The sequence below is a fragment of the Marmota monax genome, unplaced genomic scaffold (genome assembly GCF_021218885.2).
Source record: "Marmota monax isolate L192 unplaced genomic scaffold, Marmota_monax_Labrador192_F-V1.1 WCK01_AAM20220418_F8-fsc00001, whole genome shotgun sequence".
Classification (NCBI taxonomy): Eukaryota; Metazoa; Chordata; class Mammalia; order Rodentia; family Sciuridae; genus Marmota; species Marmota monax.
In genome coordinates, this window is record NW_026693777.1 from 49,851,373 (window position 1) to 49,864,362 (window position 12,990).

The window sequence follows — 12,990 nt, forward strand, 5'->3', positions numbered from 1 at the left end:
CTCAAACTAAAAAGTTTCTTCTTGCAAAAGAAACAATCTGTGAGGTGAATAGACAGTCTACATCTTGGGAGCAAATCTTTACCCCTCACACATCAGATAGAGCACTAATCTCTAGGGTACATAAAGAACTCAAAAAGCTAAGCACACACACAAAAAAAAAACCCAACAAATAATCCAATCAATAAATGGGCCAAGGTATGAACAGATACTTCTTAGAAGATGATATTCAATCAATCAACAAATATATGAAAAAAATGTTCATCATCGCTAGCAATTAGAGAAATGCAAAGCAAAACTAAGCTTTCATCTCACTCCAGTTAGTAATTATTTTTAAATAGCTGTGTGTTCAGACATGCTTTGTCACAAATTCAGCCACCAAGCACCCACCTCTCAGAGGACTGACTGTTGGAGCTGCAGCTCAGTTCTAGGTCTGTTAGTGACTGCATCTGCTCCACTGTGCCTACATCCTGGCTTGTGTGACATCTGGAATGGACCTGCCCTGAGAGAACCTCCCCATGCTGTGCTCCATGGGTCAGAGAGGCTGACCCATGTTAAGGTCTCTCAGAACCCATGGACCAGCTTCCCCTCTCTTGGGCCCTAGGAACCTTGCTAAAGCAACATCACACATTCACTGATGCTCACCTGCACCAGGTGAGAGAGGAAACTCTATGATTTCTTAAAACAATGCAACTTCATAAAAGTGACACAGTTAAGAACAGCAGCACTCTATCTTTTCCCTCCTCCTTTCCTCTTAACTGGAGCCCCCCCTTTCTTTTACAGAGAAGATGCTCCCAAGTCCTTCTAGCTTCTTTCTTCGCAATTTCAATGGGATATATGTCTGTACCACTTATTTTGATTTTTAGTCAGCTATGTTAAGTATGTGGAGAAATTTGGAATTTAGGAGGAAAAGGGGAGAAAGGACTTATCTTGTAAATGGATGTGTAAAAATCATATAATTGCTTTCTGCATTCCTAAAGCCATAAAGAGGGATTTACTGATGCTTTTTTTCCTTTGTGAAAGAACATAATGACCACTATGCATTTAACTTCCATTCTTGAATCTCTTAATTGCTAGGAACTTTTTGAGGATTTTGTGCCACTGAGGTTATGAAAATGTTGAAAATTTATTTTGTTACAGATAACACACTCAATGAGAGGTATTCTTTCCCTTGAATTTGTTTCATTTACATGGATAAAATTCTGGCTCTGAGTTGTAACCTCACATTGCCTGGGACTCGCTGATCCATAAAAGAATGAGTTCCATGTTTGAGAAGAATAAAACTAGGAGCAACTTTTCATTTAAGATGGTTAGAATTTTTAGTGGGTCTCTCAACTTCCTTTCCTAAAACTACAGGATTATATAGGATTTGTGCTGTACAGGACAGTCTCACGCAGTTGCCCTTTATTTCATCCTCTCACATGCCTCTTAACTCAGACACAGGAAAGAGGTCCAGGGCCCATTTCTCACTGCTCTCAACCCCAACTCCACCCCATCCTTTATCTTCCCTTACTTCTCTGGGAAAATGCAATAACTCTTGTTCTACCATCAGGTCTACGTTTCTTTCTCCAAACCCCTCATTTCCCAAATATATCCTTAAGAATAACTCATTTATGCCACTCACTCAATATGGAGTTCTTATTGTTGAGGAAGATATTTACAGGAATAAATTTACACAAAAAGAATTTGCAAAGGGTAACTTCTAGTGGAGAAGGGATTCCTGCCCCGAGTTGTGCTGTTTCTTAATTTTTATCCTTCAGGTAAGCTCCTAGAAGGCAGGAATGGTTTTCATTTGCAGAAAAAATCTGGACATGGTGTTTAATTAATCAGGCACAATGTCTTCTGGGATCGTGGCACTGATTATTCTAAAGCTGTACTTTGCTGGAGATCGAGACTATACAATTTTTGAATAATTAAGACAGCATAACTGCAATAAGTAGAAAGCAGAGAGGAGGTAATCAATTAAGAATCGGCCTCAACAGAGAGTCTTAGAGAGAGGTTATAGCCATCTCTGAGACTCACATGAATGGCCCCTGGGAATTTAACAAACATATGAAAAAATGTGCATCATCGCTAGCAATTAGAGAAATGCAAATCAAAACTACAATTTCATCTCACTCCAGTCATAATGGCAGCTATTATGAAGACAAACAACAATAAGTGTTGGCAAGGGTGTGGAGAAAAAGGTTTACTCATACACTGCTGGTGGGACTGCAAATTGGTGCAGCCAATATGGAAAGCAGTATAGAGATTCCTTGGAAAACTGGGAATGGGACCACCATTTGACCCAGCCTGTAGTATGCTGTTTTTAAGTCCTTTGTCTATACACAAAGGACTTAAAAACAGCATACTACAGGGACACAGCCACATCAATGTGTATAGTAGCACAATTCACAATAGCTAAACTGTGGAGCCAACCTAGATGCCCTTCAATAGATGAATGGATAAAAAAATGTGGCATATGAATGGCCCCTGGGATGATTGTGGGTGTCCAGTGAGGTGGATGCTGCCACTACTCCTCTGCAACCTCCCTCTCTTCCTATAAAGGCACTACCCCCAGGGAAGAACCTCTTGCTTATAGAGCAGAGGTCTTTTGGCTTGTCTATGGATTCCTCCTAGGCACAAGGAATGGGATGATATGGCAGGTGAATGGGCAAGGGGATCAGGAAGGGCAAATTCTACTTTACCTTTGCAGCTTCTTCCATCCTCTTGCAGAATGTAGCCTTTCGGACAGGAACACTGGTAACTCCCTTCTGTGTTTTTGCAGATAAAATTGCATGGTTTGGGAGCCTGGTTGCACTCATTCAGATCTATGGTTAAAGAGATACAGTGTGACTGCCCATCTAAACAGACGTCTAAATGTTCAACATTTACAGGGTTTAATAAAGAAATAAACTCCGTATTACCTTTGATCACGGTCCTACCCTTTCCTATGAAATAACACAGTTTGTTAAGATTTTTAGTTGGGGAATTTTCCTTTTTTGCCATAATCTAAAATTTCCACTCAGGAAAAAACCACCAGAATTTGTGACAGAGGATAATTCAATACTGGTCTTCTATCTCAACTTTAAAGATTAATACTAATTCTTATGTCATGAAACTTAAAGCCACCTAGAAATGTTGAAATATGGTTGTCGGGGGCCACCCTGAACAGGAGCTGAGCACACCCTCTTAGCCTTGAGTAATGGGCTTGTGGAACTGCATTGCACACAGTGCGAGGGGAGGCAGGTGGGCCTCACCTTCGATAGGCAAGGAAGTGCAGTTCTTGGAGTGGGCATCAACCAATGGGACTGCGCTACACCCCTGTGTTTGCTGTAACACAATCCCTTGCCTTATTTGGGTGGAATTTTCTATCCAATGTCTTTCCCCTAAATAAAAACAAGGGTTTGGGGTGCACTCACTCTCTTGCCTCTTGCCTTCCCTGATCCCCTTGCCCTCCAGTGTGGGAGATCAGGTCTCAGAGCCATCTTTGACCCCTGAAAAAGGTATTTCTGTGTTTGTGTGGTCTTTTTGTTGCCAGCCCAATTCACATGGAGTGACCCTGCCTGCGCAGGATGTGGGCGATATATAGTTGTTCATAAAACCTTTTGTTTCCATGGAAATATTTGAGTAGCATCTTTATTTTCTGAAAGGACTCTGTATTTGTGAATTTTCTTCTTGAATTGTAAAAAGTCCATAAAGTTTTCTTTCCTTCTTTGTATGTGAACAATGGATTTGAATGATTTGAGTTCTTTGGATTTTGTTTAGAGCACTCACCGACACAGGAAGTCCCAGTTATATCTGGAGTATAGCCAGTTTTACAGATACAGTGATATGATCCTCTGTCATTGACACATTCTCCATTTCGGCAAACATCATGAATAACCTTGCATTCATCAATATCTGTAAGTTAATAAATATAAATTTAAATAATAAAGATATTATTATTAAATAGCCAGCATGACTATATAGGGGTCACTTCAGTATAAATTCTAACAGATTGTGTTGAATTTATATTATTGTCCTACCAAATTAAACCAAAGGGATGACAGCATAAATTACATATGCAATAGTGGTTATATTGAAATGCAGACTAATATCTTCATGAGACCATTGTGACAAACTAATCAGGCTAGAGGAAAACTTTTAAAAATAATTGCTCTTCTAAATTTATATTGTTTTTCTCTTCTGGACCCCTCAAACAACGCCCCACTTAGACACATGGGTTTTTTGCTGTACTGTGCCATCAAGCTTGCCCACTGCTGACACGTCATAATCAAATCACAGCAGTGGGCCCTTTTGATAGGGAAACTCCATTCCTCCTCTAATATTGCATGTTCAGAATAAAAAAGAAAATTCTTTTACATTCTCCCTGTTGTGTTTGAAGTTAATTCTGAAGAATATCTAATTATGTAATATTGGGGAAATGAGATAAACTTCCTTCTTTTGGTGAGGAAGGAGATGAACCAGGGCTCTGGGGTGGAGGAGAGACTCTTATTCAGGGCTCCACCCGTTGACACGGTCAGTGTGCATTGCTGAGCATTAAAGCCACTGTTCTTCACCTTTTGACCCATCTTTCTCCTTCCTGTGTGGTAGGGTGCCAAGACAAGTAGTTTGCACACGAGTTATCAGCCGCTGATGGCCAAATAACCATTCTATACCAATGGCTGGGTGTGCCTGACCTTTCCAAGTTTACTCTGAAGTGTCATTTAGCACATTCTCTTTGGTCTCAGGAAATGAGTCTTTTCCACCACCTCATTTTGACATCCTCCAAAGAAGCATAAATTGCTTTTGGGCACTCCATCCTATCTGTCCACTTCTGTCTTTTACCACACCCAGTTTCACTAGTCGGCTTTCTGCCACATCTTTCTAACAGAAAAACAAAACCTTTTAAAACTCTTTTCTTTCTTGAAAACCTACAATTTCCTCCTCCCAAGGAGCTCAGTAAAACAAAACAAACCCAGTAAAAAACAGCAATAACAATGACCAAAAAAAAAAAAACAAAACCCAACTCTCATTTTCTCAGTCCTTTTATGAACTAAGAACCATTGCTAAACATGGAAATATACAGTAACAGGCCTGAGACACTGAACAGCCTCCTTACCTCCTCCTGGTTCAAGCAGCTTGTGCTTAAAGATGCAATTGTGTCTAACTGCTGGCATAATGTCATTATTTATAATTTTGATGCTATATGTTTTAGATAATTTTATGAGTCAAAATACATATTTATTGGTGGACTGGATTTAACAATCCCATATGTCAAAAGATTTATCTAAAAAATTACCTGAGTAACCTACAACTGATTTATAGAAAACTTCTATTTAAATAGTTGAAGATTCTTGCTATGCAGAGGCAGGGGTCCAAGCACACACAACTTCATCTAGTGGACCACTGACACTTTGGCAAATGAACTTGAATGTCTAAAACACTATAATGAAGAGTTCTTGTTAATCTCAAATAAGCAACTCAACCTAGGCCCCATATCATAGATTACACATTCTCATCTGTATTTCACAGAGAAATAGTTTCCTTGAAAGTACTTTTGCATGATAAATCAAGTACCTGCTCCATTGGTCATGAATCCTCGGCCATGGGGACAGAGTTTCTTGAAAGCCACGGTGCCCTGGAAAGGGCAGATCTCACAGTGGGGACCCCAACCTCTCCCTCCATCACAGCAGCACTCAGACTTGGTAACGGGGTTCCTGTTGCTCGAGCCGATCTGACACATGTTTTGCAGCACCTCTGTGAAGCAGTACCCTTCCCGGTTGTCTGGAAGGTACATTATGTAGCAAAGAGGATTTAGAGAATTTTATGAGCATGCTCGGGTTTTAAGAATTTGGTCAGATATAAAAACCAAAAAGAATGTAACACTTTACCCTGGGCAAGAAGGGGCGAGAAGGGAAAGCTGGAGACAGCAGTGAGAGAGAAAGGATGACGTCTGAAGGAAACAAGACAAGAAATTCAGTAAATTGGCAGAAAGACATCGGCCTAGACAAGCTTATAACTCTATGTGCTCCCCAAAAGATGGAGAAATAGCCATAATAGTCATGCTATTGCAAGAGGGGCAGAGAAACTTGGAAATGGAGGCTGGTCACCAAGGGCTCAACAAAGGCAGCCAACAAAGAAATTCCAAGCAAGTGATTCAGTGATACAATTAGTAAAGGAAGAATTTAGCTGCAGGGTGGTGCTTAGCCCAGGGGACAATCACAGTCACTAAGTCATCTCCAAAATATGAACATTTTAACCCTTCCTCAATTTTGACATTTTCTCTTATTTTCCAAGCAGAGACCCGGGTCTCAAGCATCCCAGTGTGGGGTGGAGGTACTCACCCAGGCACTCATCTTGGGTGGGGCTGGGGGTGAATCCATCATTGCACTCACAGGTGTAGCTCCCCAGGGTGTTGAGGCAGCGCCCGTTCTCACAGATCCCTGGCTTGGTCTGACACTCGTTCTCATCTGTTTGGTTTCATCAAGGGCCCAAAACAAAAAGAGTCAGCTGACTGTTTTATAGAAAGATGGATTCCTCTTCTTCCTCATTTCTGTCTCCCCTAAGCTCCTTGCACAGAGATCCTCTTACCGACACAGCCTTCTCCATCAGGTCTCCGCTGGTACCCAGGTCCACAGATGCACATATATGTGCCAATGAGGTTCTTGCATTCCATTTGCTTTTCAGTACATTCATGTTTTCCCTCTTCACATTCATCCTCATCTGTAAAGAATGCATAATCATAAGTTCATAAAAGAAGTTGCATAAAAATGCCTGCCTTTTAAACTGAACAGTAGTAAGTAAGCAATTTTCATCTATGTTATTTCAGCACTGGCCTTATTTCCTTCATTATTTCTTGAACGCTGACCTCTTAATAATGGGAAGGAGTCTTCTAACCACCTTTGAACTTGAAGTAATTGCTCCCTAACCAACAGATAACCCCTTCAGAAGCATGATTCTAATCATGCCTTTCCTCTATTCCCTTCCTTGTTTATATTTCTTTGTTGAAGCATTTTGATTCTTTTTGACTAAAGGTCTTGTTATTATATTATACTATTTTATAACATAATGATAATATAACAGCATTATAGTCACAACATATGATAATATGTTATTATATAAGCATAATGGATTATGATATAATAAACCCAAACTTCCATTATACAATAGTTATAACATGATATGCTATAATTCAGTCTTATTTTAATATTGTCAGATTCATTAATATGATATAATATTTGGGATAATAAAAGCTTTGTTTGTTATATGTGGATGAAAAGACAAGCATCCATAATATCTTATTTTCCACTGGTTCTTCTCTCTTTCATTTCCTTTTTTTCTGGGGTTGGCTGGTCTTCTTTGCTCTTTACTTTCCATTGTGTTGCATTTCCTTCTTTTGTTATTCTTCCCTTGAATGTGTTCTGAGCTAAGGAATTTGGACTTTATCCCGCATGTGATCAGGAGCTCCCACTTAGGAAATCTCCCCATTCTCCAGCATAATTGGATTGAAGCCACCTGAGAGAACAGGTGTCTGCTCATTTAAGACCTTGGGAGGAACACACTGGAGCTCTTCAAGGGCCAGGTGCAGGATTATCCAGGTTTGCATAATGCAGAATAGTCAGAGCTTTGGAAACTGCATGTGTAGTATTTTTAATGGATGTGGTTTAAGTAGGGTAGATCCATGTGCTAGCCCATTTTTGGAACACAATATCCATTGGTGAGGGGGGATATCTTCTCTTTGTTTTCTCATATACTCCTTCCTTCATAGCCTTGGATCATTGTGTCTATATGACCCCCATAGCACTTATCACACTGTATTATGCTTACTTATTTATATCTTATCTCATATTGCTTCATATTGATGTGAAAAAAATTTTTCCCATGGACGTGGGAAAATATTTTTTCTTTATATCTTCACATCTGGTGGAATGACAGGCAATTTCAGGCAGGATCTGCACAGTGAACTGACAAAGGAACTGCAGTGCTAGAGCTTAGGGAAAAGGTGGCAGGGACAACCCCTAAATTATCCATGGCCTGTATGTTTACAAATTCCCAGCTCTCCTCTACCAAGGAAAGCTTTGGAGGGACATCTCTCATCATAGATAGCATTAGAGCTTTCTGGCTTAGCTGAGCTTGAACGTGGATATCTCACCTTTGCACATCCTCTTGTCTTCTCTCAAAACATATCCAGCGGGACATTTGCATTCATAGGACCCATAAGTGTTCACACATCGGAAGGCACAGAGCAGAGGATTCTGGGCACATTCATTTATATCTGCAGGAGAAAATAATGGATAATGGACATCAACAGCAACAGAAGAAGAAACCTACTCTAATCAAAAGTCAAAATTGTCATAAGCCTGGATGATTTCCAGGAAATTATCAAATGAATTGATTATTATATTTGGTATAAGTAGGGTGATCAAACATACAGTTTTGTTTGTTGTCCTGGTGTAATTATTAATGGTTATTTAGGTGGATGAGAAATCATAAGTCACCCTCATCCAGGGGACTTTTCTGAATTTATGGCTTAGAAAACTCAGGCTAACCACCTACTACCTCCTACAGTTATATGGAATTGGGATCTGTTTTGCCCCATTTAGTCAAAACCATTGTGTCAGAGCAGCAGCTGATCCCTCTAATATTGTTAACTGCCTCTCCTCATACCAAAAGGTTCCTGTTTGAGATAACAGTGATTCCTCTGCTCAAGAAAAAAAGCATTCTGGATCACTGTATTCTTACAGAGAGACCTAGATCACAGAGAGGTCTTGGTTACAGCCTTAAATAGATAAGAATGACTTCATCATTAATAGACAAAAGTGATTTCAGGGTTTAGAACCATTAGAATATGTTTTTGAAAAGGAGGGTTAAGCAGACCACCTTGATGATCCTGTTGCTGTCCAAGACCAATCTAACTGACTGAGAATATATTGATAGCCCTGATCAGGTTTTAGTCAAAACCTTTAAAGACTCACCAACAACTCTGAAAATGGGTATTGATGGTCTATATCTGTGATGAAGAGCTCCCTTTAACACCAACTTGGCCAGGTACCTCCCCACACCCTACTTCATTTTTTTCGAAGGCTAGTGAATTCAACTTGAGAGGGTATTAGATCACCTGGAAGATCTCCAGACCCCACTCTAACAGTTTCTTATCCAGTAGAGATCAGAGGCTGACATTTTGTGTTTCTAGCAAGTTCCCAGGTGAGGCTGAGGTAAATGGTCCAGACACCACCCTTGGAGAACACCACTCTTCCAGACCTGCCTGCCCCTTTCTTCTTTCTATACATTCTACCAGGCTCAATGATGAACAGTTTGAGATGAGAGGCTTTGGCAACCTCATGCTGTGACTGCCTCCAGATAGCTACAGGATGTTGTGGTTATCTCGGTGTGCAGATGTTTCTACAAATAGAAAAGAAGAGAAAAGGGGACAAGAAAAAGAAAGTGATCAAAGGAGACAAAGAAAAAGAAGAGGAAATCGAAACTGAGACAGAAGATGGTATATAAGACAGGAGCTGTATCCAAATACAAGTAGTGGGGACACACCAACCAGAACTCTGTGTGATATACAGTGTAACTTATGCCTTGGCTCACCTACATCTATCTTTGATGCTCTTCAGAGAGAAGGCCACATAGAGAAGAAATGATGGAATGGTCCATCAGGTCCACATGATTTTTATTCTACACATTTTGCCTGGTACTTAATATTAAAGGACTTCATCAACCAAATTGTTCCTATTATCAATACACCTACCCACCTACTGTGTTTAAGAGATTTACCTTCACATGTCATCATTGGACCAGGCTCAAATCCTTCCTCACAGGTACACTCAAATCCTCCAATCACATTCTTGCAGGTTCCATTTCCACAGGGATTGCCCACAGAACATTCATCGGTATCTGCAAGTGACCAAGAGTATGTCCAAAACATGATGCATTGAGATGAAATGAGCTTGGATTCAGATATTCCTTTTCATTCTATCAGAGCACTCTGGTCTATAATATCTTATCTCATTCTTATTCTATTCTTACAGGGAAGGAATTTGCATATCTTTGATCACAGGTTTGTAGGTGAAATTTGACTTGCTCTGTGGCACTGACAGTGAGCATACCTAAACTTCTGGTCCTTATACTGCCTTTCTGCATGTCTCCAGTCTCCCACATTATAAAGAAGTGCTATCTTCTCCTGGAGGTGGATGCCCTAATGGTTAACACAAGGCTTCTATAAGCAGTCAGAAGTTTCTGCTTGTTTAAAGATAGAAATACATCTCCAGTTCAGCCCTACATTACATCACTCTACAAGAAGCTTTAAACATGGTGGATTCTTGCCAGATATAAAATAGAAGACTAAACTTACGCAAAATAAGAGACCAGAGGTTAAGCAGAATTAATACACTGGATAAAATCAAGATTCAAGCAGATTTTGTTGATTCCGTTAAAACCAGATGGTTTACATTAGGCAGAAGAAAGGCTAGAAAAAAATATATTTAGGGTATGACCTCTCTAAACAACTGTAGAGAGAGAAGACATCTTAGCAAGGAGACATAAAAAATATATATGCCCCCTAACCCATCCACCTGGAGCATTCTGTCCTTGATGCTGACGTATCCCTTGGGGAGAGTATCTTCCCTTGGGAAAGGAAAGATTTTATAGAAATAACATTGTTATTTTAGCAATCCAACATTCAGAAAAGTGGTGGACTATCATAGGGTTACATCTTATGTTGGGGTCCTCAAGTCAGAGAGCGAAGGCAAGAGGAGGACATCGGAGAGAGATCCAAGGCAACGGGTTTCATTATGCGCATGAACTTGAGTACTAACTGAAGACTCCCAAAGGAAAGTGTTGACAAATGGGCTTTTGTTCTGCCACTAATTCACATTTCACAGTCAAGAGTATTATTTCTCCTTCAAGTTGATAAAAATGACAATATCATTGCATTTTAGAGTGCAAAGGTAATTAGAAATAAATTAGTTCATCTGCATAATACTACATTCTGAGGCCTAGAAAGGCTTAAGAACTTGCCTGAATTCTCTTGCCTTAGCTGGGGCTGAAATCCTCAAACCTGTTTCCTTGTGTGAAGGAGCACTTTTTAATTTACACAAACTCTGAGCACTTTTGCCACTGTTAAGTCAGGTTACACCGAATTGCTTTGGAATTCTTTGATAAATAAAAACAACACTTGGATTTAACTTGTAGTTAGTCTGGATTAAGAGTCAGAGGTCCGCCACAGAAGCTATTCTTTGAAATTTTAATAAGAAGGTTAAAGCAAGAGGAATTTAAACTGGGCCTTTCATATTACTCAATGTATAAAATCCAGATAGATTTTGTATTTTACATGTTAACAGAATGAGATTATTGACCATATATATATATATATATATATATATATATATATATATATATTGAATTTCATAAAGACTTTCATTATGGTGTCATCCTATCCTCTCTCTCTTAAGACATGTCCTGTGTCTGTCTTCCTTATGAGATGGTGAGGTCTGTGTCAGGAAGGACCTTCTCTGCTCGGTTCACTTCAGCAGCCCCAGAGCTTAGCATTGTGGGGGGCAAATGACGGAGACTTAGCTATGTGTTCTAAGTGAAGGAAACATGAATGGAAAGACGGACCTAAAGTGCCATGTTGGTAGTTATACTTCCCAGTATGAATGCTGTGTAGCTTAATTTTTAATCTGCAACATCCTAATGGAAGAAACTGACTGATTACTCACCCACACATTCATTCCCTTCTAGAATATAACCAAAGGGACACTCGCAGCGATAGGAGCCGTCTGTGTTGATACATTGCCCATGTTTACAGACATCAGGTTCTTTGCACTCATCCATATCTTAAGGGAAGGAAAAAATGGTGAATAAAAAGGTATTTTTTCTTAACAAAAAATAAGTTATGATCATTGCAGTTTAACCAATACATATTTGTGTCAAATATAATTGGTATCTGAATGAAATAACAAAAATGTGGAGCTTAACTTTTCAAGACAGATGTGGAAAAATAAGAACTAGAGAAAGGCAAAGAAGAGGCTAGCTGAGAATACAGAAATGTTGAGAATCTACCACAAGCTACTCACCAACTGCTGAATCATCAGGTCCCACAATGATCCCACTTCCATAGGGACAGATCTGGCGGAAAGCCTCTGCATCGGAGACACAAGCTCATTAACAGACTAGTGGCAATTAGTCACAGGCTTTCCCCCAAGCATTTTGTAGTAGTAAAATGGCCGCATGCTGCACATACTGAGAAGTAACGAATAAGATAGACCCAGAAACCCAGGGAAGTTAACAAGACTCCCAAAGGTATGGTGCCTACTCCTTAGGCATCTCTGATTCATAACCAAGAAGATACCTAGCCCCTGTGAGAAAATGAATTTTAATGAACATTCTAATTATACCTCAAATTAAATTGTCTTATTCTGTGAGCCTATAATCTTAATTATTTCACGGCCCTTTTGTACATGGAATGGTGCAGAGAAATAGAGACGTCAGACGTACCATCAGGCTCCGTGGGACAAAGCTCACAGGGATCTCCCCAGCCTTCTCCCTTCAAGGCACAGCAGCATTCCTGTTTGGAGTGATTTCTGGATTTGGGGGATGAACACTTTCCTCCTTCAAACTTCGCATAACAGTAGCTCATTCGCAAATCTGCAGCATAAATTCATGATATCCTTCAGTTACTTTTCTACTGAAACTTTGTTGTATAATAGTCAATAGGAAACAACCTACCAAGTCAAATATGTTCTCTCATTACTATAGCAATACTCCATAAGTGACTAAGTGCCTTAGCCGAGATGGTTAAAGTCCTGGGTAACATCTGATGAACAAACCAATGCAGTTTTAATCTTATTATTTCTTGTTTCAGCCAGTATGTCAAAATAATCTGATGTGGATAATAAAATCCAACAATGTCAGTTTTCAAAACTGATATCCATTAGTGACTTCAGGATTGGAATGTTCACAGATGGAATCATTCAGAAGATCCCCTCATGATAGCTATGCTTCCACGGGTTTTCATATAACACT

The 12,990-nt window shown here is 39.7% G+C and overlaps 1 protein-coding gene across 1 annotated transcript in view; it reads right to left on the reverse strand.

Moving 5' to 3' along the window:
• The window catches only part of Fbn1 (fibrillin 1), a 225,215-nt gene that overhangs the window by 13,546 nt on the left and 198,679 nt on the right, over positions 1-12,990 (reverse strand). Inside the window, exons 51-60 of the mRNA XM_046461216.2 lie at positions 12,463-12,612; positions 12,042-12,107; positions 11,685-11,801; positions 9,742-9,861; positions 8,114-8,236; positions 6,553-6,684; positions 6,306-6,431; positions 5,539-5,745; positions 3,754-3,879; positions 2,685-2,807 (exon numbers count right to left, since the gene is read on the reverse strand). Coding sequence (XP_046317172.1) covers positions 2,685-2,807; positions 3,754-3,879; positions 5,539-5,745; positions 6,306-6,431; positions 6,553-6,684; positions 8,114-8,236; positions 9,742-9,861; positions 11,685-11,801; positions 12,042-12,107; positions 12,463-12,612 — 1,290 coding nt within the window. The remainder of the gene's footprint in view (positions 1-2,684; positions 2,808-3,753; positions 3,880-5,538; positions 5,746-6,305; positions 6,432-6,552; positions 6,685-8,113; positions 8,237-9,741; positions 9,862-11,684; positions 11,802-12,041; positions 12,108-12,462; positions 12,613-12,990) is intronic.